Below are 27,092 nucleotides of genomic sequence, written 5' to 3'. Positions count from 1 at the left end.
AAAACCTATTTTCATATGAAAATAAAAGGTAAAATAAATTTGAAGCTACCTTCTGATTACATTTCAGAGATCTACAGTAAAGCCATCATATTATTAATTCTAAGAAATGACAATCTTTCAGATGGTTTTCCACCTTTTGGCTGGAGGCTGAAGTATATTGTACCTATCAAAGAATATATTTCATCTTAGGAAATAGCTATTATAAAACTATTACATTTCAGGTGCTTTTCCTCAGTCAAAACTATTGTTTGATGGAAAAGAATTTTGTATGTGAGAGAATTTGATCCAATGGTAAGTTCAAATTATGTTTAGACTTTTACAATTTTGCATTACTGTAATTAATGCAGCAATAGTAGTTACAACAATAGTAGTAACTACTGTCAAAATCAAATGTGTGGCAATAGAATTACTCCCATGGGATAGGTGAAGTATGAGATTACATGGGAGAGACAGGCTTAAACTACTCCCAAGGACTTTTCTAGGCCCCTAGGCAGCCTGACCCATAATGCATAGTATGCCATGTTAACCACAGTACAGAATAGCAGTGTAGCAATCCCTTACCACTTAATGAGGTTTATATTCCTACAAAGTTGTTTGGCTACAACTGGGCCATTAAGATATGGGATATAGTTAGTTACAAGGAAGACAATGAAAGTAACATAAAATTTACTAGTACATAGCAAATTCTAGAAGGCATCTAATTCCAAAACAAAAATTTGGTAGAATCTTTTGTACTTACATTATTGTTTCATTTTCACAAGTCTTATTAGAAAAATGCTTGTAAAACCCTGGCCTCTTCAGTTATTGAAATCCTTCAGGGACACATTTTCTTATTCTATCCAGGTGCTGAATATGAGGCTAAAACATCTTTCTAAACTGCCACATGAACCCTCTCTATATTCCCAAATAAACAGGAGTGGAAGGTAATCATTAGGTGTTCTGTTTAAAGGTAGTGAACTGAACCATACAACCACAACAAAAAATCATACTTATAACAGATGGAGGGATGGGGGAAGGTTCTTAAAACTTTTAAGAGTCTTCTGGAATTAAAGAGGTGAGGTAATTAATTAGTGTATGAGGCCAAATACCTGGTTCAAAAGACTTTTTTCCAAAGAAACTTTACTACCTCTAATATGTGAACATCATCCAAAAAAAAAAAAAAAATCAAGGTTACTGCATCAAACACTTTATTATCCATGGAAAATACTTGAACATTGTGGAATGTGTAATGCATAAAAAGTACTAAGCACCTATTATTAGTCAGGAGGGCCTCTCTTCATAGGTGCAAGGGCAATGAGTAACCCAGAGAAGCATGTGACCACACAAGTAATACACTCTCATGGATTAAAAATTAAAGAATTTCACATTCTCTCCAAAGTGCACTTGCCCAGTGTCTGGCACATGAATGCTACAATGACAATTTGCTCCTCTACTTTTGAGCACCCAAGTTTATTACAGGGGATTACACATGCAAATATCAGGATCTGGCCCCAAATACAGTCAAGGGAGAACATCAGGCACCAAGTGTGCTGAACTCACACCGAAAAAGGATTGCTGAAAACACTGCAAGTATGATCCGAACACAAGGTTAAAACCTCAATTACCTAGTGATGTGGATTTATACGCTATGTACGTAGACTTCTCTATCAACAAATAAGGACAGTTCTGCAATAAAAACTGACAACTTATGCTAAATAGTTTTTTTATCTGAAGATATAAAATCTCATTATAGTTCAGAAAATAATACAAACCATTTTAATCTAGATACAGGTACTTTATTTACAAATATTTAGATTAATAGCATTTTGTTACATCAAATGAAGAGTACAGCAGTCTGAATAAATCCTGTCACAAAAACAATAAGACCAACTGTAACTAACTTTGGAAATCAGGGTATTGCACCTAAACAAGCTGCAGTCTTTAGTTTGTGATTGCTACCTTTTATCCCAATGGGTGGTTTGTTTGTTTTGTCTTTGTAAATATATACACACACCAGCAGGTCATGGTCCCTGGGTGAGTCCCTTGTGATGCAGCGGTGTGAGCAAAATGGGTCACTGTAAGTCTTTAACAGAATATACCAATCTCCAGGAATCTTCTTTATAAAAAAGTTCAAGAAAAAAATAAAAAGTCCACGAATTAATAACCAAATCCTATTTTCTGCACATTCCAGTTTTGGCTTTTATTTAACATTGACTATACAATACTCTGGTAGTACCACATGTTTATAACCCAGAAAGGTGTAGTTTTTAACTTTAGTGTCTGTAAAGAGGGATTTAAAATGTGTATTTTAAACACAGCAGTTGAGCTGAGAGCATTTTATATAATATACGGAGGTTTACCTATCCTACACTTCAGTAACTTCTGAATTGCCAGCCTGAACCACAAACTCAGAAATCAACCAACAGAAGTAGAAGTAAAGAACTTGGTAAAACATAAGTTTGTTGTCTAAAGATATAAGACTATTTCCCTTGCAATACTGTATTCTTTCAGTGGCCAAACCATCTCGTGTGTGCAAAGTAATAATTTGTATCAGCAGAAACACTGAAACACTGTTAGATACACTTTCCCTTTTACAAAACAATTTATGCCAACATGACAAAAAACAGTGCCTCACACTAAGAACACAAGGGATATCTTAAATAATTTCACTGTAGTGTTAAAAATGCACAGTTTAAAATCCCTTAACAGCAGACCTATAGTTCTGGCTGTCCAGTTCAGAATCTCACCATTCCAAGAAGATAAAGGTATAAAAGCTTAAAATGTGCAATAATAAACCCAGCCTTTTTTCTTTTTCTATACAGTAAGGCAAGAAATGCAGCCTGTAATGCAAAATGTTTACAAAAAGAGAAAAGCAGGTTAGCACATTGTCAATTGCACAAGAACAGTTAAGAAAATCAGCAGGTAAGCCACAGTGCAAAGATGGAACAGAATCTGCTAGTGTTAATCCTCTCACGCTAAAGAGCGCTTTCCAGCATAATGTCCCCAAACGCTGCCAGCACCAGAGGGTAGAACCAGTATTACTTGTGAACTGCAGTTGTGTCTACTTCCTTGTGTGAAATGGAAGGGAGTAACATGGTCACATATAGGTCATACTGTACAAACTGGTATTTTATACTGTTCCAATGCCGGTAATCAATTTATTTTCTTCATTAAAATAATATACACAGAATGTACTGTTAGTTCAGTTCCTTCAAATTTTATACATATTTACTTTCTGCTAAAGAGAAAAATGATAAAATGATGTAAAAAAAAAGATAAAGCTATTAATTAAGCACAAGAGAAAAAATAAGTGGGTATTTTCCCTGTGCAAGGCTATGACAGAAGCAAACCTCCTCAAAAAAATGCCACCCACACAACAGGGAATTGATCCATCAAAAACAAAACAAAAGCAGTTACAGAACCCCTTCTCTATCATCAGAAGCCATTTCACAGCAATAAAACTTCTCGGTTACAACAGTCATACTTGAACAGTTAAAGATGGGCAGAAAGGCTTAAGATACCAAATTAAACCGTACAGTGAGACAAAAGCCTTGCCAAAGAGAGGGAAGGGTAAATATCATGAAGTCCAGCATCAGTGCTCAGTTTAAATCACGTATTGGTGACATAACCTATCACAAGGACAATCAAGGGGAAAAAAAAGTCTAGATTTACCATGCAGGAGAGATTACTCTACTTGCCTTTGATAACCTGATTACAGCTAGTTGTTTAGCAGTTTAGTATTGTGTTAAACTGTTTTTACAACAGAGTTGTTTTTTTTTGTTTTTTAATTAAACCCAGTAAGATGTACAGAAGACAAGGAGGCAGTAAAAAGTACTGCTTCCAACAGACAGAGGTGAAAGGTCAAATGAGAGACACAGCAAAGAGGTCACTAGCAGCCACAGCCTTCTCTCTGGGGTTGGGGTTCACTGGTTAGCCGGCCTCCCTGCGGGGCTGAAGGTTTGTGCTGTACACCAGACTCGGCAGCATTCAGATCCAGGCTTCCATCCTGAATGTTCTGATAGATTTTCTTGGCAGCCTCAAGGAAAGCATCTTCTACATTCTCTCCCCTAAGAGGCAATTGACAACTTTATTCGAGAACCATAGTTTTCTACAAAAGATAAGACATTATACACTAACCTTTTGCTAACCTTTTAGTCAACTGCCATGATGTCTTCAACTTAGCCACTGTCATCTAATAAAGAGATTACCAGAAGACTGAGCTAAGAGAACAACATGGGAAAATATTTTCTGTGGAAAGCATATAAACAGTACTATTTGTACAAACCCTAATTGGATAACGGTATGTGTTCAAATCGTTAAAATGCTAATATGTTAATATATGACCATTACAATAGGCCATTTCTGTAATAACAGAGTGTATTCCAAACAGAAATGAAATCTCCAAACATGCAAACACGATTCCAGGATTTGTAGAGTCTGATTAGCCAAGCATGAACTACGTACACTGTTTTTATCAAGTGACGGTGACACATTCATGCTTAGCCATGTTCAGACTTCAGTTCAATTCTCTTAGGACAAACAGTACAGACAAACAAAAGGGAGCTAGCTTCTTACCAGTGCAAGGAATTTTTGCCTTAATAAATGAAGAACTATGATGAAAGTCCTGGGGTTCAGTAATGGACATGGGATAGCCAGCAGAAATGTTAATTATGCTTCTAATTAAGTCTTAGAGTATTTCTGCTTTTTACCGTGGTCAGAAGTATTAGCTTGAGTCCAAGATGCCAAACTCAACCTCAGTTGTGAAAGTCAAACATTTTAAAAATGTTTATACAATTTCGTTTATTAACACAATTACCAATGGGCATAATCAAGGTATCATCTTTTAGGTAAAGTAACAAAAAAAATATTATTTTGAAATGTCAAGTAGGAAGCAAAGGGTTGCTTACTATTCCTCTAGCCATAAGTATTATGCATTTATATATGATTTTAGATATAGGTGACTCTTGAACAACTTGGGGTTTAAAAGTACCAACCTTCCTCTCAAGTCAAAAATCTGCTCTGAGCATTCGAGTCCCCCACGAGGAGCTGACCCTTGAACAAGGTGGGTTTCAACTGTGTAAGTCAACTGAACTACACAGGTCAACTCAAAAAAAAATCCTAGATGACTGGAACCACGCAGTTTGCACACATGTTGTTCAAGGGTTGACTGTGTGTGTGTGTGTGTGTGTGTATACACATACACATACATTTTTTATATATGTGGTTCTACTTTGAGAAATTTGTATGTAATTAAAAATTATTTAATTTTAGCCATACTTACGTTTTTGCACTTGCTTCAAGGAACAATAAGCCTAAAAATAAAATTCAGACTATGATTAGGACATTTCAAATTACCTCATTCTCTTAGGTAACCATCTGGATGAAAGTTTCCCATTGGCTTTCAGTATTTTATGAAAGAATGAGTGTGAGATGGAGGGAATAATTGTACTGCCCCCCCCCATGAATTCTCAAAACATATTTTGCTATTTCCTCATCCTTGAAATTTGAGCAGTTTGCATTAAAAAATAATTGTCAAATAATCTGCAGGATCAAAATCCTTAGAAATTCTCCCAAGCCTCCCCCGGCCAAAGCCATTAAAAGTCTTAAAAGAAACCCACCGTTTTCTTCAGCGAACTGTTTGGCTTCTTCATATGTAACATCTCTCTGTGCCTCCAAATCTGCTTTATTTCCTATGAGAATTATTACCTAATATGTGACCAAAAGAAAGACATCTTAAAACAAAAGCAACCATTTACATCAACCATACAAATTCTGAAATCCAAAAATCTTAACAGAAAAAAAATGTTGGTTTAAAAAGAAAAACAAATACTAGCAATTATCCACCAGACAGGACTACAGAATCATGAAGCCATTAGTATTAAGAGGAATCTCGGCAATATTCTCAGCCAGGGATTTACCAACTTTCTGTAAAGGCCTGAGAAGATATATTTCAGGTTCCTGAGTTCCATATTATCGTCTTTGTATATGCTTTTTTCAACAACCTTCTACAAATGTAAAAAACATTCTTCGCTCTGCAAGCCATTCAAAAACAAAACAGTCCATGAGGCATACCTGCTGTAGGCCAAAGATGATGATTTACCTGAGCAATATTACTAAGGGCCTGTGAACAAGCTCCAGGGGACCTGTGAATGCACTGAAGTTAGGCATAAAATGCTGTAAACAAGGACAGTCCCTAAAGAGAAAAGTTAATGGCTTTCATGAGATTTTCAAATTTCTGGACTGTCAAAAAGTTTAAAACTGCTAGTTCCAACTGCTTCATGCTACAGGTAAGAAAAATAAGGCTCAAATTAGGCCAAGAGACTTGCTGGGGGTCAGTTAGCAAGTTTGTGGTAGGAGGACATTAGAACCCAGGTAGGATGCCCTGTGACCTTCAGACACTGTCCTACCCACACTATCCCTAGGCAGGACTAAGTATGTAGCAACTGATAACAAATGTCTGTGTATCCAAGCGGGGCAGTGGGAAGCACATATGCAATGAGTTCAAATCCAAGGCAAAATGTCACACAACTATATCCACTTTGTAATCCTTATACAAAGGAAGTGAAGTATACAAGTGAAATTAGGCCAAAGTTAAAGGCAGCTCTGCAAAGTTCTAAGAAAAACATGTACAGCCTTGGGAAATAGGGGGTTTGGGGAGGAGGGGGTAAAGATTTATAGATAGACTGTCTCTGACTATATGTTTATTTGACACCAACTGGTAAACCCTCCATCTCCCTTCTAAACATATATGCTAATCCAGATACGGATGCTTTAGGAATGAATAGTTCAACTAAAAGGGATTTCTACCATCAGCATTTTTTCATGTAAAGGTACGGCCTTTGGCTCTCCTACTTCCAAAAAATGGTATCCAATAAACTTTTGATCTGAAAGGTAAACCTTGAGCAAGGACAGTTAAGTAGTACAATAAAAGTGAGCATTCTTCAGTCAATGTGGACAACTGACCACTGAGGAGGGAAAGAAGTTTTCACATGTAGTCCACTACTATTCTTTTGAAGATTAAGATAGCGACACTTAAAAAAAAAGAGAGATCATCTTTTTCTAAATACCAAGGCTGGTAAGATCACAATAGCATAGTACAGAGCAACTCTAAGACAGATACTCAAAAAACAAGCAATGTCTGCTGAATAGCAACATCACCTCCTCTCCCAGTTCCTTAAGAATTTCTACACAGTGCTTCCTATCATTCTGATAGGCATACCAGTAAGACAGAGGTATAAAATATACCACCAACAAAATATGAAAATATATACAGTAGTCCCTGTTATCTAGTTTTTTGCTTTCCATGGTTACCTGTGGTCAACACATCATCACAAGGGTATGATAACTTTAATTAGAGACCACATTCACATAACTTATTACAGTATAATTGTTCTATTTTATTATTGTTAACCTCATATTGTGCCTAATTTAGAAATTAAACTTTATCATAGGTGTGTGTGTATAAGAAAAAAGAAAAAAACAGTATGTATCGGGTTTAGTATCATCCATGACTTCAGGCAACCGAGGGCGTCTGGGAATGTATCCCACACACATAAAGGGGAACTACTGTAATTTCCACACAGAAATCAAAGGCAATACTATATAAAATGTTAATGTTTGAGCTGGACCTCAAAGATGAGATTTTCTTTCTTCTGAAGATCTGGTAAGATTTCAAGAGGCATCAATGAGGCAGGAAGGATATGGCTAACTTTTTATTACACTCCTTGAAGGACCCTCTACAGTGAGGGTTTTTGTTTTTAAAAACATTTTATCTGAGATAACTATAGAGTCACTGAAGTTTACAAAAGAGTATAGAGGTCCTATATACCCTTCACCAGGCTTCCCCCAAAGTAGCATCCTACCTATTTATAGTATACTCTCAAAACCAGGAAACTGACTTTGGTACAATCTATAACCCATACTCAGATTTCAACAATTTTACATACTCTCGTGTGTGTGTATTCTGTGCAATGTCATTGAAGCTACAGATCTGTGTCATCACAATCAGAATACAGAAATGTGCCATCACCACAAAGGAAATGCTTTGTGTTGCCCTCTTTATAGTCAACTCACACTATTCACACCCCTCCCACCCTCATTGCTAACCCCTGGAAACCATGAATCTGTTCTCCATGTCCACAATTTTCTCTTTTTCAGAATGCTTTATAAATGGAATCATATGGAATATATTGAGATTTTTTTCACTTATCATAATGCCCTTGAGATCCATCTGAGTTGCTGCATGTATCAACAGTTCATTCCTCTGTATGGCTGAGGAGTATTCCATAGCATAGGTGTGCCAGTTATTTAACCACCTATCAGTGCCATTTAGGTTACTTCCAGTTTTCGGCTGTTGCAAACAAAGCTGCTATGAACATTCCTCTATAGGTTTGTGTGTGCGCACACACACGTACACACACAGTGCGGTTTAATGTGATGCTGGATATGGAAGTTCTAGGCACAGTCCCCCTCATACAGGAAAACCATGCTAACTGACCCTCAATGTGATTAAATTGCTGTTCCCTGATAAAAAGCCCACGTGATCACTGATTACATGTTTAGTAAACCAGGCCTCTGCTAGGTGCTGGGGTACAAAGCTAAGTGAGACAGGTTTTGTTCTTGAGAAGCTTAGAGTTAGTCACAACTCAGTGCCTTTCATCACTTCCCTGGAATACCCTCAACACCATCTACTGAAATCTTACCCCTGAAGTCCCAGCTCAAACACCCTACCACCTCTATAAAAGCTAGTTTCTCCACATGGCACTGCTCATCCTGGGTCCCCATCAGCACACCAGTCACTCTACTCTAACTCCATTTTCACTCTGCTTTTCAGCATAGTTATTTATATTCCCACAGGTAATCTCTCTGCTCGACTTTAACCTTCTGTGGGCCAAGGACCCACATTTATCTTTGCATACTGCAGAGCGTGTGTGTCTGGCCTTTAAAAATCTCAGTGTCTTCTCAGTCTGGCTAAGAAGCCAATTTTTTTAAAACATGCAGAACTCTACTTTTAACTGAAATCTTAAGAGGTAATTGTAGATTCACATGCAGTTGTAAGAAGAAATAATGTAGAGAGGTCATTTATACACTTTGCCCAGTTTCCTCCAGTGGTAACATTTTTATGAAACTAATGCAGATCTCTTTTTAAATGACAGTTTCATATTTCATAGTCTCCACTTGACATGAGACCACCATCCCATTCATAACTTTCACTTTTTTTCCTAACCACAAACATGAAAAAAAGCCAAGTATAACGTGGGGTAATTACCTGGGTAATTAGTACCAGAAAAAATGTTTTCTTCAATTAATTTAAGAATAAAATAAAGATCCTCATTCTTAGTACCCAAATACAAAAATCCCACTAGCAAATGACTTTCCTTTTTGGGTTAGCTTAGATCTTAAATTTTCTGTATAATCGATATCATTTAACTTACAGTATTTGGATTGGTGAGATTCCTTGCATCTGTCAACCAGCTGCTTAAGTGGTTATATGTACTTCTTCTGCAAAAATTAAAGTTTACATTTGTGACTACCATTTAAAATTGCCATTTCAGTAGAAAAAAAAACTTTAATAAATATTTAAAATATAGACTTTAATCAACAGATCCTAAAAAAATATTTTTGCTTTGACTATATTGTTACCCTAAAGAACAACAGTTGAGGAATGCAAACACATGCTTTTTTTGCATTTGTCTTTAAATTTTTCAAATTAAAAACCAAGTCAGTTATGCTACATACATGATATGCTGGTATAAAAATCACCTTTCCAGGGAAAGGGATTAGATGTACAAATTGCCAGCTATGAAAATAGTCACAGGGATATAAAGTACAGCACAGGCAATGTAGCCAATAATATTGTAATAGCTGTATGGTGTCAGGTGGGTACTAGATGTACTGAGGTGATCACTTTGTAAATTACATAAATGTCTATTCGCTATGTTGTACACTTGAAACTAAGACATTTTATGTCAACTGTAATTGAAAAAATTATTAAAAAATTTAAAAACACATTTCCTTAAAGAGTAAGATAATTATAACATAAAAATTGGCTTTAAAAGGGCATTGAATACAGACAACTGGAAATTCAAGTTCCCAGACATCAAAGAGTGAGTTTATCCTAACTTTGTACTCTTATTTATCAGCAGCTAAATCATTTTGGGATTCAAACTGCCCTACTTCTCCACTTTTTCCAAGAAAGTGTTTAAAAATTCATAGGCTCATTTGCAGTAGACAAGGCGGCCCTGAAATAACAAATAAATCCAAGTAATTTACAATATTATAAAGTATAATATTAATCAGATATTATCCAAGGGGTCAAAATAATAAACATTTTGAAGGTTTAAAATGTTTTTGATTTATACACATTCACAGAATATTAATCCATCTTACTCATTTAACAGATGAGGAAACAGAAGCCCACAAAGATTTAAATGATTTCAGAGCCAAGCCTAGGACCTTTATACACAATGGGTCCTCAAAATATTTCAAGTTTAGCCTTGTGAATAGGATATTACATAATCCCAGTTGCCAGTGCGTATATGAAATTCAATATTCCAAACATTTAATTCTATCCTAGTGGGAACTGAAAAGAACTCCTTACTCAGACTCTCTTTTACTGTGCTGTATCACATCATTCACAAATTACCACCAAACTGTCAAAAAAGTCACATAAATCAAAACAAATGTTCCCAATGTATTAAAATTTGTAAGTGAACAATAGTCAAATATCATTTTAAAAAGCACAAGCCTTCTCACTGCTCAATACTTTTAATACCAGCAAACCTTGCTTTTACACAAACATATCTTACTTTGTACAAAAAACCTTAAATAACATAGCCCAAAAATAATTATACTGATTTTGATAGATTTTAAAATGTCAAAGCTGGCAGCAAGAGTGAATTACAAATTGGCACCACTTAGTAAATGGGAAAATCCACACAGCCCTTTAAGTGGTATCAACATCATGAAAACCATATTATTTACATGCACCGTATCTTCTGCTAATTGTTATGGCAATTGTTTCATTAATCTAAAATTCATCATAATTTCAAATCTGTAAGTACAGTGTCATCCAAATATTCATTACATGGTACTATTAGAGCTTAAAAAAAAAGTGCTCAAGTATCCCTAACTTTGTCACGGATGTTAGATATATCAGTTGACAGAGCCAAACTGCCATAATAAGCCATGCTGTCAATTTAGGAGAGTATCTTTTAACGATTAGAGTTAATGCCAATAAAAAGTATTATTAAAGCAGGCACTTCTAAGTTTGCAAAATGTCAAGGATTAATGGGAAAAAAACAGTGTCATGGCTGCAACATCAATGTCACTATGGAGTATCATTAAGTCAAGATATCACCTATCTAAAGCCTAAAGGTACTTTTTATCAGTACAGTGGAACCTTGGTTCTCGAACTTCATTCTTTCCAGAAGGCTGTTTGAGAAGAGACCTGTTTGAAAACCGAATTATACAGTGACTGACCATACAGGGATCATCAGCATGAAAGGGTTGTCTGGTCAATAACCAAAGTTTTGTTCAACAACAGACATTTTTTTCCATGAAAACCTTTGTTGAGAACCAAACTGTTTGAGATGGGAGACATTCAAGAACTGAGGTTTGATTATAAACAGTTTTATTGAGATATAATGAACACACTACAAAGCTCAACCTTTTGAAGTATACAACGTAGTAGTTTTAAGAATATTGACAAAGCTGTGAAATGATCACCACTATCTAATTCTAAAACATTTTCATCACCAAAAAAAGAAACCCATACCCATTAGTAGTCACTCCCCATATCCTGGCAATCCTCTTTGTCTCTATATACTGGCCTATTTTGGGTATTTCATGTAAATGGAATCATAGAAAATGTGGACTTTGGTTTCTGGCTGCTTTCACATAGCAAAATGTTTTCTAGGCTCAGCTACTATATAGCATGTATCAATGTTTCTTTCCTTTCAGTGGCTGAATTTTATTTCACAGTATGCATGTACCACATTTGTTCATCCATCCATTCATCAGTTGATGTACATTTGGGTTGTTTCCAGCAGAAGTATACTTTTTATTTTTTAGTAATTATTTATTTTTAGTGAGAGGGGAAGGGAGGAAGAAAGAGAGGGAGAGGAAACATTGATCGGTTGCCTCTCACATACCCCCAACAGGGTACCCAGCCAGCAACCCAGACGTGTGCCTTGACCAGGAATCAAATAGGCAACCTTTCCGTTGCAGGACAATGCCCAACCCACTGAGTCACAACAGTCAGGGCTCCAGTAAGAAGTACTTTCAATAACTTAAAACAGACACGCATTTTACCAAAAGTATTTACTACCCTTAAAAGATATGTTTAAAAGCAAAACATACATGTATCAAACCATCACACTGCATACCTTAACCTTACACAATGTTATATGTCAATTATATCTCAATAAAGCTGGAAAAAGAAAAAGACACATACCAAAAAAGCAACTCAAACCATTAACTATACATTAATATACTGTAAGTACACATCGCAATATTTAAATTCTATTAATTCATGGGGTTTTTAATTATGTGAAGTCTTCAGGAATGCTTCGTTCATAAAAAGATGTCCTGTACAGACGGCCAGGGTTTTTAAGTCTTCCCACAAAACTATTTTACTGATCACTGCCTGGCTATATGAAGAGCACTAATTAAGGCTGTTTCACTGTTTTAACCCTGAAAACACTCAATTCTGGGAAACAGCTTAAAGCATTTCCCAAAGGGAAATATCCTTGAAAGTCTATCACTTGGTCCCATTCATTCATTCCTAGAACCCCACCATCCAAAAGTCAGAGTCACAATGCTTTAGATTGACACTCTGCATTAACATGAAAGGTGGTCCAGTTCTAACTTACAGTAGACAAACAACAGAGTTTAGAACAATTTTCCAACTTACAGCAGACAAACAACAGAGTTTAATGAAGTGGCACAATTTTCCATGTTTTCCAAAAGTCAAACATTTACGGTCCAGTTTTGTTACTTTGTATAAAGTGCTTTGAGTTTCCAGAAGTAGCCAAATTGAAATAAATTTAATCTCACTGCCTGAATCACTATAAACTACTTCAGCCCATTTTACAACAAAAAAGGATTTAATTAAATATTCAAACACCTTCAGATGCAAGCATAAGAACGTTGTATAATCTACCATGCTGGATTAGCTGAATTCCTTTCTTGTTCTAATTTTGAAAAGGTGTAAACTTTAACACTAGAGACTGAATAGAATAATTCCTCAAGACTTCCTTGCTTTCTACTGAAGTGAAAAGAACAAAGTTCGGTATAAAATATTATTTCACCTCAAATAATTCGACTGATGCTGCTTTTTAGAATAGTATTCTTTTGTTAGCTCCACAAACATCTCCTAAAGTTTTTCTTCAGCCACACCCACTTTCAGAAAAGGAAATCAACATGTTATGTCAAGTCTTACACAGCAATTTAAAGAAACCATAAAACCAAAATAAGCACATTATAGTCAGACAATTACAAACTAAGGAATGCTTAAATCAATAAAAAAGACATCACACTGCCTCAAGGTATGTTCTAGTATGAAGGTTGAAAAATTATTAATCTCTTACCTAGTGATATCATACACCATAAGCGCTCCTGCAGCTCCTCTGTAGTAGCTTCGTGTAACAGCCCTAAACCTCTCCTGTCCTGCTGTGTCCCATATTTGCAGTTTGATTTTTTGGCCACTAACTTCAATTATTCTTGTACCAAATTCAACACCAATTGTGTGAGGACAATCAGCCATAACTGTTAGGGAGGAAAAAAATATGTAATATAATATTCCAACTTCAAGAAAGCTTCAAATTAAGACCAGTGGGGAAAAAAACCCACTGGATGAATCAAATGACAGTAATGCTTGTAGGCTATAAACAGACTAAAGCTAGCACTATGAGAAAAAAATCAGCAAAAGCCCAGAAGTAGTAAGTCACAGAAATCAACTAGAATAGGGGTCAGCAAACTTCTGTAATATTTTCAAATATTTTAAGATTTGAAGACCAAAAGGTCTCTGTCACAACTATTCAACTCTGTTGTTGACACAAAAGAAGCCATAAACAATGCATAAAATAGGCATACTTGTGTTCCAACAAAAGTGTACAAAAACAGGTAGTGACTTGGATGTGCCCTACAGGCTCTTGTTTGCTGACACCTGAACTAAAAGAATCTGCTAATTAAAAATAAAGATTGTGACTATAAAGGACACATGGACTAAACCAAGGGAGAGGGTGGAAGCAGGGGAGGGAGGGAGGTTTGGCTGGGGTGGGGTAGAGGGGTGGGGAGAAAATGCAGACAACTGTAATTGAACAACAATAAAATAATTTAAAAATTGGGGGGAAAAAAAGATTGTGATAAACTCTTCATACCACCAACGTTATATATACCCTTTATCCTCTGACAATCCTTACATATAACAAATCAATCAATGTTTTTAGAACTCTAAGAGTTATTAGTCAAACAAATTTTTACCCTGGAAAATATCATCAATACCTCAAAGAAAATCACCACATTTAATATATGTTTATAGTTATGTATTGGCAAGTTATATATGTCTAACCCAATAGGACAAATTTATTAGCCCTTTATTTGTAATTAGGCCACTGGGAACCCAAACCCACTATTCTCTGGTACAAGTATACAGAGACCACTGGACACTTCAAAAAATATTATAGTAGTAAAAAAAAAAAACCCAACAAATAACTTTATTTAGCCTGTCAGTTACAGCAAATAAAACAGCCCCTTCCCCTGCCACCCAACACAGAGCTGCACTCTGAATCTTAATCAGGTCATGAATATAGAATTCCATATTAAGTATTTCCAATCTATTATTAGTTAACAAATGATACATGCAACAAATTTCCCCTAATAAGATAATTTCTGTACTGCACAGAGAATAAAAAGATTTAAATGTGAAATTACAGTATACATTTTTAAAAATTAAGTTTTACCATCAAAAAACCTGAAGTGAATCTAATGATATATGGCATATAAAAATCAACACTCTACATATGTGGGTATATTTCATTTTACTCATACTTATTTAAAAATAAAATCACTCCCTAAAGACAAAAGTGCATATGTAGGGATAGGTTATGTTTAAAGGCATAAAGTACACTGAAGATGATACGTTAAAAAGTAGTAAAGTAACAACAAAGAATTTACTAATGTTTTACCTTTCATATTAAACTTACATTTTTTTTCTGTAAATTGATGAAGCAAGCAAGATTTTCCTACTCCCATGTCCCCTGTTTAAAAAAAAATTTCAAGTGGCAATTACATTTCTCAATTTTACACTCTTGTAATTATATGCAATGATTGCTATACCCTTTACAATTATCACACATTTCTGGGATACTTAGAAAAGTTGTATTTCCTTAATTTATGAGCTCAAAAAATCCTACAGGTCAGTTTTCACTGTGATGTACAAATTCTCTATTCCCAGCTTTTAGCGGTGATAGAATTTGGTTATAAATTATGTTAACAGCCACCAGCTTGGAAGTGCCTTTTTAATAGAGAAATTGTAGTTGTGTTTTTACTTTGAACTGTTTCAAAGTTTTATATTTTCTTTCCCTTAATCATGCATAAACGCAAAAGACTCCTAGGAGTGACAAATAGGGCAGCAGCATACAAAAGCAGAAATAAGTTTTGGAAGCCTGATTTACTAGATCCCATCTTATCTCATATTTATTATATTTTTGCATAATTCCACAAAAGAAAAGAATGCACACTATATGAAAACCATTATAGAACAGAGTCACTTCTGTACTGCAGGAATTTAACCTTTGATGAAGGAAGCATAATATAGTCACATAAGCTCAACATTATAACAAACTGTTCTCATGTGAAGAATTAGTGTACTTTCAACTGTGTTCTTTCAACTATACTTAGATAAACAGCATTGTCTTATTTTGAGTAAAATCTTCTTGAAACTTAAGGGGAAAACTACTAATATTGTATTTTATGTGTATTATAAAGTTATTCTGAATCAATGTTCTCTATCAATTTTTGGAATCCAGGGGTCTCTGAGGGCTTTCATTAACTTTTTGGAATGTTATCAGCACTCCTAGGAAATTTATTTCATTCCCATTATTGACAAGTCTTCAGGTAGCTTTCAAGAACAACCAACATCACTTCAGACACTCAGCACTGTACTACAAAATCACCCAGAGCCACAACACAAAGTGTACATTGTTAATGCAAAAATGAATCTTCTTAATAATTTTGCACTGAGAAAATTATCCACTTCTTCTGAAGTGGTATGTTAAGTATTAGTATATAACTACTGTCTATTATAACCTTCTTTGGAGAACAAGACTGTAAGTTAAATAAACTTACCAATAATAATATATTTAAAGATGTAAGAGTAGTTGTATGGTGCAGTTGCCATGGTGGCACTAAAAATAAAGAAAACTGTGTTACTTCAGTAGATAAGTATACACAAGTTATCCAAGCTGATAATTGCTATCCTTTAAAGATATATAAAATAAAGCACACTGATTATAAACCAAATGTTGGTTACAGTAAGTCAGAGTAAAACCTGCATCTCCCAAATTGATCAAATACACACATTTTCATGGATGAACACTGCTTTAACATTCTCATGTATTATCCATGGAAATATAAGAAACTAAATCAAAACAATTCCAATATTTCACATTAGGAAATATCCAACAACAAATATTCTCTAGAAAATGTTAAACAAGGAAATGTTTATAAATTCAAGTTAAGCATCATTGTAAGTAGTCCTCTCCCCTCTTAAGGTCTCATTCCTAGTAATTGGTCATGTGAATTAATGACAGCCTACTTGTTCAGAATGCTGATTTTTATAAAAGATTTTTTTTATTTTTTGAAGATTTTATTTCTTTATTTTTAGAGGGGAAGGGAAGGAGAAAGAGAGGGACAGAAACATCAATGTGTAGTTGCCTCTTGCACGCCCCCCCACTGGGGACCCAGCCTGCAACTCAGGCATGTGCCCTGACTGGGAACTGAACCGGTGATCCTTTGGTTCCCAGGCTGATGCTCAATCCACTGAGCCACACCAGCCAAGACAAAAGAATGTTTTTTAAAAAGTAACCACTAACTTATAAACACAAACCTTTTTACTCTAAATCAATGGTTAGCATAGCATTCAAAGAAAGAGCAATCATTACTTCCAATCCAAAGTAATGACAGATTTAGATACAAACACATAAAACTATTGTTCTTGTAGATTTTTTTTTTTAAAGTTAATCACTGGCAATTTCATATGGTTCAACCTGATGTAGGATTTAAAGATTAACAAAATATCAAATAATGGCATAAAATACTACTTGTGGTTGTAAAATTTGAAAGTTTATGTATTAGAATATACTTCAGAAGATCACAGCCCATGCCTTAACCTCAGATGACTTAACTTGAAGAATCCTAATTTCTCTCCTACTTTTTTAATAACTTAAAAAAACAACTCTTCAATTTATTGAAATGAATGCCTTGACACTGCTAAGTGCTAGAGAAGAGGTAAATTCTAATACTGGTAATAACTTCCAATAAAATTATTCTCAAATCAGTTTTCAGTTTAAGCAAAGATAAAAATTCTTTATATAGAATTCATTATAGAAAAATGAAGGCTTAACCTTTATTTTTAAAAATTTGGTTTCCAGTAATTTTTACTGTTCTGGCCAACTGTTAAATTACAAAAGCTATATATTTGATATGACAGGAGAAATTCATTTACTGAAATTAAAACCTTCCTGTATATATTTCAGATAAAAATTTCTATATAATTAATATAACCTGTAGAAGCATGTATGTAAAATAAGTGAATTATTGTTATTAGGAAAGGGGAGGCTATAAATTACTAGACAATCGCTTCAGATAATAGTCTCCTCTCTTAGCTGTATGAATTACATTCAACAAAAGTGAATGCCTTGCTACCTATTCCAGCCTGACTTGTAACACATTTATAATCAGTCTTCAACATCAAAGAAAACTCCCTTAACCAGTTTCTTCAGGAAAGGGGTTTTTTTCTGGTTAGATTAACTCTGATTCTGATCATCTTGATTCCCTTTTTCCAGACACTGGGGACTCAAAATGTTTAAGAATAAACTTGGTCCTATGGCAAAAATTGGTCTGAATTATTCACTAGATCTCTGAACCAGATCCCAAACACAAGGAAAAAAATCACCTCACAATAAAAATGGTATCTAAAGGTTATAATGTCTTAACTTGCACTCCTCCCAGACTCTTTTCTTCTAATTAATTTATGTCTTTTTCTCCCCATTCAGACTTGAGGGAAAAAAATAACGAAGTAACCTTTAAATTACTGTTTCTCTCACGTTCTTCCCCTTCTGATTTTCCTACTTCTTTTCCCCATTCTTACTGAAAGCTGTAGCTGCACATACTTTATATCTTCCTTCTATTTATGTTAAAACTATGGCATCTAACAATATCGAGTTCTACTTGAAATGCTCTAAAGACTAATCATAAAATTACAACCCAGTTCTAGTTGTACTAATTGTGTACTTGCTAATTATTACACAAGCATTCATTAATTGTCTACTAAGATGAATAATTTTGAAAATGTTTTTAAAAATTTCCAAGCATTACTTGCTATCGACTATTTCCAAATAAGAGAATGATCACTATTTCAGATCAAATACCAGCTCCTATCTCTTCTTTACCACACAATTTTCTAGTTCAAATTTCTTAAAAATTACAAATAAAAACCCTAACAGCAGAATTTAAAAAGATTACTCAAATTTACTAATTTCAGTGACAAGGAAGGCAGAAAATATCTAGCACTATAGCCACTAAAACAATAGGTCCTACCTTTCTTACTCTAAGGTAAGATACTAAGCTAGTTTTAAATATACTCCTATAGTTTATTGATAATATTCACTCAAAATTATGCATTTGCAAAATATTCAAATGACCTCTTATTTATTTATTCATTCATTTATTTATTATTAACTTTACTGGGATGATATTGGGTAATAAGATTGTGTTTCAAGTGTATACTTCTATGACACATGACCTGTATGTTATATATTAACTATTTAACACTGCTTTAACCAAGGATTTCCCAACCTCATTTCTTGAACACAAAACATACCACTGTTAAGGTGATAAGATGAGAAACATATTTTTAACTAGCAACTAGCTCTGGAAAGGGAAAAAAAGTTTTTCCCCTATTAGTTAAGGGGTGTGCCTCTGCTTCACATACTCAAAAGTTTAAAAAAAAAAAAAAGGCATAAGAAATGTCAATCCAGTTCAAATGCTCTGAAAACATTAGTCTGACCTCTCAACACTACAATGTCCACTCATTAAAAAATTTTGGTAATATTCTGTAACTAGTGCACAATTACTGGTATGATTAAAATGCACTATCTTCCATGTTTTACAAAAAGCGTTTCAATAAAGTTCACATGTATGTAAGATTGCCTTTAATGCCTTTGATTTCTCTAAGGAAAAAAGAGCACCACTACATTCAGACAACAGGCATCATCAAATATATGAACAGCATTTAAACTAATAACAAATGCAACTGTATGGTTACCACTTACTGGGCACTTAATATAAGCCAGGGAATGTGCTAAATAATAAATACTTTACATACAATTTCATTGAATTCCTTACTACTGTCCTTATAAAACAGTGATTATTATCCTCATTATACAGATGAAGAAACAGGCAAGTAACTTGCCCAGGTCACACAGCTAATTTGTCAAGTCTATATTAAACTTGGACTGTTCTGACTGTGAAGAACCCCACTCTTCACCACTACACCTTCCTCCCTTCTCCACAGCTATGAAATGTACCTGTAAGTACATCTATGAAACCCTAGAGTGGTACTTCGGGATACAAATCTTTCTCAGTTCACTCACTTGGTTCTAATTTAATATTATGAATAAGTAGTATTAAATCATTACATTCAGAGTATGCACTATAATCAGGACTTATAGATATGAATAAATGATAATTAGAAATAATAATTCGTATTATATCTACTTACTAAAAAGTTTCTGAAGGGAAATAACATTTGTTGAGAACAAACCATGTGATGATCTGTACTTTTCCCTACAATTGATTGTTTTACGTAATTCTTACTTAATTCTCACACCTCTTCAAAATCATTATGGTGTCCACGCAAAAACTGAATAAACTGAAGTCTGGAGAAATTCACATTTGGCCAGTGTTACAAAGTTAGTAAATGGCAGAGCTGGAACTTGAACCCAGGCTTAATTCCAAAGAACCCAATTTTCTCTAAGGTAGCTTATTAAAGGTACATAAATATACAGGCTGATAAAAATAAAAGCAAAAACTCAAAATTAGAGAAAGATGGAGAATAACTATACTAACAAATTAGGGTAACAGTTTTACTATCAGTGCATGTAAAATTCAGCTCAAAGTTTCCTGGCTATCAAAAGAAATGTTTACTAAATGCATAAACACTAATAATTGTTGTGTGGCCCATTTTAAATACCAACTATGCTTAATACTGCTTTAACAGGATTTTGCAACCTCATCTCTTGAACATGAAACATACCATAGTTAAGGTGAGAAACACATTTTTTAATTGGAGTTTGCTACTGCCCAAAACATTTCAATGTGGGTTTTTTTTTTCACTTAACAAAATTATGGATGTTTTCCCAGGCTAATACATATAGATCTAAATGGTTACTAAATGCATATTAAACATAATCACTGTTGTGCTGAAAATAGAATTGCATGATCTTCATGTACTTTCCGAATAAATAAAGATACCTTTCCAAATAAAATTATATGTACAAATAAATGACCAGTTTTGAAATGGGCAGACAGAGATGTAAAGGTAGGCACTCTCAATACACTTTGCTTATGGGAGTCTGAATTGCCACAACATTTTTATGGGGACATAAACATTTGTATTTGGGACATAATCAGCATATATTTTAAAATCTTTAAAAAATATATCCAGCCCTCACTGGTGTAGCTCAGTGGATTGAGCATGGGCTGCGAACCAAAGGGTCGCAGGTTTGATTCCCAGTCCGGGCATATGCCTGGGTTGTGGGCCAGGTCCCCAGTTGGGGCAACGTGAAAGGCAACCACACATTGATATTTCTCTCCCTCTCTTTCTCCCTCCCTTCCCTTCCCTCTAAAAATAAAATAAATTAAAATCTTTAAAAAATATATATCTAAATCACCCTTTGATCAAGAAACCCACTTAAAAGCAGTCTACAGAAATAAAAGTTTCAGTAAACAAGGTTACAGGTTCAAATACATTAAATGCAGCATTATACAGCAAAAAACCCTGGAAACCATCTAAACTCCTATCAACAGGGAAATGACTAAATAAAGTGCAATACACCTGTATTATGAAACAATATACGCCTAGTTTAAAAACCATTTAGAAATATATGTGTTAACCTGGAAATAATATCCATGATTTTAAGTTAAAAAAAAAAAAGAAAGCTTGAGTTTGATGTGATAGTATAGCCCATTTTGAACACACACACACACACACTCTCAATCCTATATGTACATACTATGGAAGGATACAAATCAAACTGTAAAAAATGAACATATGAGCTGAAACTAGAAAAAGGAAAAAGAAATTATTAACTAACTTTATCCATCCCTGCACTGACAGTATAAGTATGTGCTATCCTAATATTCAAAGTAGAGAAAAAATAAAGGACTATTGAACATACTTAAAGCATTTTATATACAATTATGATATAAAACAAGTTAAAAGAAATAAACCAAAAGAACTCCCTTTCATAATATTTCCAACATTACTTCCACATTCGCCAATAATATAGGGAATATTATATGAATTCAATCATATGATCAGCCTGAAAAAAGCACTCCAATAAGCAAGGGTATTTCCAGTTTGTTTGTTTTTTTTAATAGTTTAGCTCCTACTTTCTTAACTTATGCTCCAAGTCTGACTAATCCTTTCACAAGTGTTAATAGCTATTTTATTCTACTCCTCAGAACACATGATGTTACTATGTAATTTTTACATAGCTGTTTCAAGACAACATAGGGAAAAAACCAAACCACTAAATATTTCAGGTGATTTGAAATTTGATCCTCACTGTTGAGATTTTTTTTTTTACATGCAAGGTATCTTGTTAAAACACCAGAATCAAGACAAACTGCTTTTGTGATTCCAATATAAAAATATTTGTTGAGCATCTACTAAGCATAAAACCTTATACTAGACTTGACAATACAGTAATGATTAAAAAACAAAAGCAAAAAAACATTGTCCCTTGCCTTCATGAAACTCAAGAACAGAAGAATTTTGATTTGTTTATAGGCTCAGTAAAGTGGAATGCTACTTGATTTATTAGTCAAGTGGACACAAAACTTACTGCAGTCACTCTTAATAATCTAATGAAAATGAGTAGTCAATTTCCTTTCCTCAACAGTAAAGCAACCTCCAGAAACAAATCAGTGATTTCTGAAACTCACCTACAACACACATACAAACACAACACTTCACTTTTACAAGCTATTAATGTTACACACTTTTCTACAAATTAATAATGTAAGAAAAAATCTTGAATTCCCTCATGTGTCAATAGCAAGACTGTCTCAGGTAACTAGGATGGCACGTTATAAATAGGAGATAAAGCACTCCAACACTGCACCTCTGTTCACAGAAGTAAAGCACTTAGGAGAAAAACAAATAAAAACCTTACCCTTACTACTACAGTTAAGAGGATTAGCTCTAAAAAAAAAAAAAGAAGAAGAATTAGTAATAGTGAAAATTCTGCTTTTGAGATGATGTATAATGTCTGAGATCTGCTTCAAATTAACTTAGTGGAGAGGGCACAGGGTATATGTGGAAGAAACAAGACTGCTGATCATTGTTGACACTGGCTGATAGGTATATGAAGCCTTAACATACTATTCTATACTGTATATATTTAAAATTGTCTGTAATAAAAGTATTTAAAAAGTAAAGTAGAACATCTTTGATAGCTCTATTTGTACATTGCTGTCTCCAGCCATGCCTGGCATTTAACCATATAAAATGTTTCAAGCTTTTTTATTGATAAACATGAGGCATCTCTCAATGGCCCTTGAGTAGCCCTTGAGACAAGTAGAATATGTTTTAAAACCAAAGGTTTCCTCCAAGTACAATATCTTACTAAGATTATGCAAAGATATTTAATACTGTGATAAAAATCAGTTATAAGAACACCCCAAATTCTGTTGCGTAGCTGAAGCACACAACAACCATAAAGTTTAACATAAAATATAAAGAGCAAAAACTTCATAAAATGTGGCTTTAATTCCAAGGAATTTTTTTAGGTCATTAGAATCTAAAGTTTTACATCTTTTAAATAACTGCCATTTACTGAGTGCCTAATAAATGCCAGCTACTTGATAAGTAACCTCTAATACTAAAAACTCATTTTACAGACAAGGAAACCAGCTCAGAGAAGTGCCGTATCTGCCATCACAGACCACTAAAGGAAAAGCTAAGGTTGGGGCCCAGGTGTTAATCTGCAGCTCTCCAAAGCCACGGTCCTCTCATTTAGTCAACAAATACTCCACACTCACTACCTGCACCAATGCCTGGCACTGGTACAGGTGATGGGACACTATATGCCAAGCAACGTGCTAAGGGTTTTTAATTTTTAATCCCACTTAGGGCTCACATCAACTAAAAAATGTAGGTAGTAGTATCCCCAGTATAGGCAAGGACGCTGAGTCTGAAAAGTTAGGTAACTTGCTTATGGTCACTTAACTGGGAAGTCAAAGTGCATTACACTTTACACGCCTCAAGGCCTGACGGAGTAGAAGTGCCTAAGCAGAATACTGAGGAAAAGCTTCGGAAAGTCTTAGGGGAAGAAGTGGGAACTGAATTAGTGCAACACTAAATCTGTCCTTAATAACCACATCTGAATAAAAGGCAGTTGTGAAATGAGTGATAAACTTCGCAAGAGTTCAAATCTGGGCTCTGACCCTTGCTGTGGAGCCACCGGGAAAGCGCCTGGCCTCCGGGAACCCCAGATTTTTCTTCAAACGTAAACTGGAAATCCTCGAGTCAGTGAGAACGACTGGTGGCCGACACGACAGACTCTGGGTTACAAAGGGGCAATCCGCTGTCACCCAATGCAAAGATAAAAAAGAAGGAACGAAGCTGTAGCTACCTCTGAAATGGTCAGGTCTGTAACCCTGGCCTAACTCGAGTGCAGTAAACACCTGCCACGGTGCAGGGACAGTCCCGTTTGCACGCACCATCTTTAGCCAGTCCCATCGCGACTGCAAGCCTCAGTTTCCTCACTTGTGCAACGGCGATAACTCGGCTTGTCACCAAGAGCTACGCGAAGCAGGATAAACCCGTGTGAAGACACGTCAATCTGTGCCTGGCACAAGGTACAAACGCAAACCATCGAAAGGACGCCTGTTTCTTTTCCATTCTAGAAAAACCAAAACTTTTGGTCGTCTTCATCCCCTCTGGATGCTATGTGGACTCGGGGCCTTCTAGGATGGCACGGGCCTTACAGGGACGCACCCAAACCAGAGCCTCGCAAGCACGGACCCACGGACCCACAGAGCCCTTCCCGAGCGCGAGTGCAGAGGCAGCCGCCCACACCGGCAAGGACACCGGCGCTACTCCAAGATGCCGGCGTGCTGCCTTTTGTACTCAGGGCCAGGCGCGGCCTGTGGACCGGGGACTGCCACGTCTGGCGCTCGCGGGCTGCAGGGCGGCGCGGCTCGCGCGGACCCACACCGCGGGGGTGGTCTGAGCCGCCGGCACGGCAGCCAGGAGAGAGGGGCCCGGGGGAGGCCGGTCTGCCCGGTCCGGCCGAGGAGGCGGGGAAGGCGGGCCCCTGCACACTCTTCCCAGCACGCTTCGAGGTTCTCCCCTGGGCGGGGAGGACCAGAGTTCGGCGGGCGCAGCGCGGGGACACCCCGGCCCCGGCGAGGAAGTCCCGGCAGGCCCGGCCCCGCGGCGCCCACCGCGACCCCGGGCTCGCCGCGGCCCGACGTGGCCTGCCCTGCGGCGCCGCCCGCCCGCCGCCCCGGCTCGCCGCCGCCCCCACCCGCGGCCCCCAGAGAGCCGGGCGAGGAGGCCTCGGCCGGACGGACACTGCGGAAGGCCTGGATTACCTGTGGGGTTGCTGGTGGCTGGGCAGCTTTCCGGGCGGGACGGGGGGCGTCAGGACAAGGAAGCGGAATGCGGGCGCAGCCGGAGAGGGGCGGGGGCGGTCGGCCGAGGCCCGGGCACGTAGCGGGCTGGCCGAGGAGGTGCAGGCGCTCTGGTGACAGAAGCGGCGGTAGGGGCGACTGATCCTGCAGCTCCCTCAGGATCTTCCTCGGGCAGGTCCAAGATGGCGACGCTCCCTGCACAGGGTTTCCTGTCACCCTCGCAATGGGCCGGACCACAAAAGAAGGGGGAGGAGGATGCGCGCGCAGCTGGCGGAGCCCGGAAGAGGGTGGCCAGGCGGGCCTGCTAAGCCACACCCCTTCCTCGATCCTCCCCTCTGGATCTGTCGCGCTGCCGCGGAGGCCCGCCTCACTGGTCCTCACGCTTGAGGGGGCGGGGGAAAGCACTTGTGCGCAAGCGCAGTTTACTGCGCAGGTTCGCGTACCAGCTACTTTGAGGTACGTGTGGGTCTGGTGGGGCTAGGGCGATTGTCTCTCTGAAGACTTCCTACTCTTTTTAATGCCAGCAGCTGCCACTCACTGGACACTTACCACCAGCCACTGTGGCAAGCACACGATCACTGCATCCCTTCAACATGTGTTCGTTGAGCGCTCGTAGACACCGGTGAGCAAGTCACACTAGGTCCCTCTCCAAACTAAAAGTTCATTTTTCTCTCTGATTTGAAAAGAACTTAAAACATCATTGTAGGCCCCTAAAAGTATTGTGGGCCGTAAACACTGGGCCTAACAGATTAAGACCACTCTGCTTCAGTCCTCCAAAATGGAGTTCAAGCTCGCTCTGGGCATTCACGATTTTTCATAAGCTGGTTCTATCGTGGGTGAGTGAGGTTTCATTGGAAGTGGATGTCACCCAGAAGGACCTGGCTGCATATCCCTGTTTTGCAACTTAATAACATACTGTCATTGGACATGTCACTTGATGTCTCAAATCCTCACTCTTTTCTACAAAATCAGGGTGATGATATCTATATCACATGGGCCTCGTAAAATTAAATGAGATAAGATATGCAAAATGCTTGGCAAACACAAATTTAACACATGGGAATGGTTATTACAAGATAATCTAATCTAAGGTAATATTGAAATCCCTTCCAGGCCCTTAATAGGCCTGTGCTTTTTTTCCTATACTCTAGTTCTAGTAAATCATTTGTGGTCACAATTTAACATCTCCGAAATCAAGAAATTCGCCTGTGCCAAATAAAAGGGAAAGTTGTGAAAAAATTGCCATTACCTGTGTAGCAATGAACTTAGGCCTGACTTGAAAGTTTCTGTGTGTGTGTGTGTGTGTGTGTATATATATATATATATACACATATATATACATATATATATATATATCCAGTTGTCACCTGAACTGAAACCTTAACGCATAGCTATTGCATATTGAACCCTTGCTCTGTGCCAGGAAGTATCCTAAGAATAATGCTTGGTTTCTTACTTAATCCCTACAACCATGAAATTGGTACTATACTTACCCCATCTTATGGATGAGAAAACTGAGTGGCATACAAGTCTAAAGGGATACAGGTAAAAAAATTGGAAGTGCTGGGACTGGAACTCAAGCATATATGACTTCAGAACTCCCATTCCTAAGCACCACTCCATACTTCATCCCTTATGCGCGCTGTAGCAGCTTAAATGTAGATCCCCAGTTGCTGCTGAAGTCTATGTCGAAGACATTACACTTGGATGAACCACTACAGAGAAACACTGCAGTGAATACAGAGTACCTGTCACATACTAGGCAATGCCATTAGAGTAGAAGTCGTCAATTCTTGTGAAGTCACAGAATTTTTAAAGTCAGGAGAGACTGTGTGTGTGTGTGACCAATTGCACCATAAAGAGGAATATCCATTGGATGCCAAATATCTGTCAGGGTTTCTAGGTAACTTTTTTAAAAAGCTGTTTATATGAAGTCATGTCTACTGAAAGTATTCATTGCAGGACTG

The 27,092-nt window shown here is 36.8% G+C and overlaps 1 protein-coding gene across 1 annotated transcript; it reads right to left on the bottom strand.

The window, feature by feature from the left end:
• Positions 1-1,753: 1,753 nt before the first annotated feature.
• RAB14 (RAB14, member RAS oncogene family) lies at positions 1,754-25,368 on the bottom strand. Its single transcript, XM_053921128.2, has 8 exons — positions 25,087-25,368; positions 16,330-16,388; positions 15,186-15,239; positions 13,569-13,746; positions 9,414-9,480; positions 5,598-5,685; positions 5,261-5,291; positions 1,754-4,046 (listed from the first exon to the last, which is right to left on the bottom strand). The coding sequence occupies exons 2-8, from the start codon at positions 16,379-16,381 to the stop codon at positions 3,869-3,871; spliced, it is 648 nt and encodes a 215-aa protein (XP_053777103.1). The 5' UTR covers positions 16,382-16,388; positions 25,087-25,368; the 3' UTR covers positions 1,754-3,868.
• Positions 25,369-27,092: the final 1,724 nt, after the last annotated feature.

The sequence above is a fragment of the Desmodus rotundus genome, chromosome 1, assembly GCF_022682495.2.
Source record: "Desmodus rotundus isolate HL8 chromosome 1, HLdesRot8A.1, whole genome shotgun sequence".
In the NCBI taxonomy this organism is placed as follows: Eukaryota; Metazoa; Chordata; class Mammalia; order Chiroptera; family Phyllostomidae; genus Desmodus; species Desmodus rotundus.
This window is presented reverse-complemented; position numbering and strand designations above follow the sequence as displayed.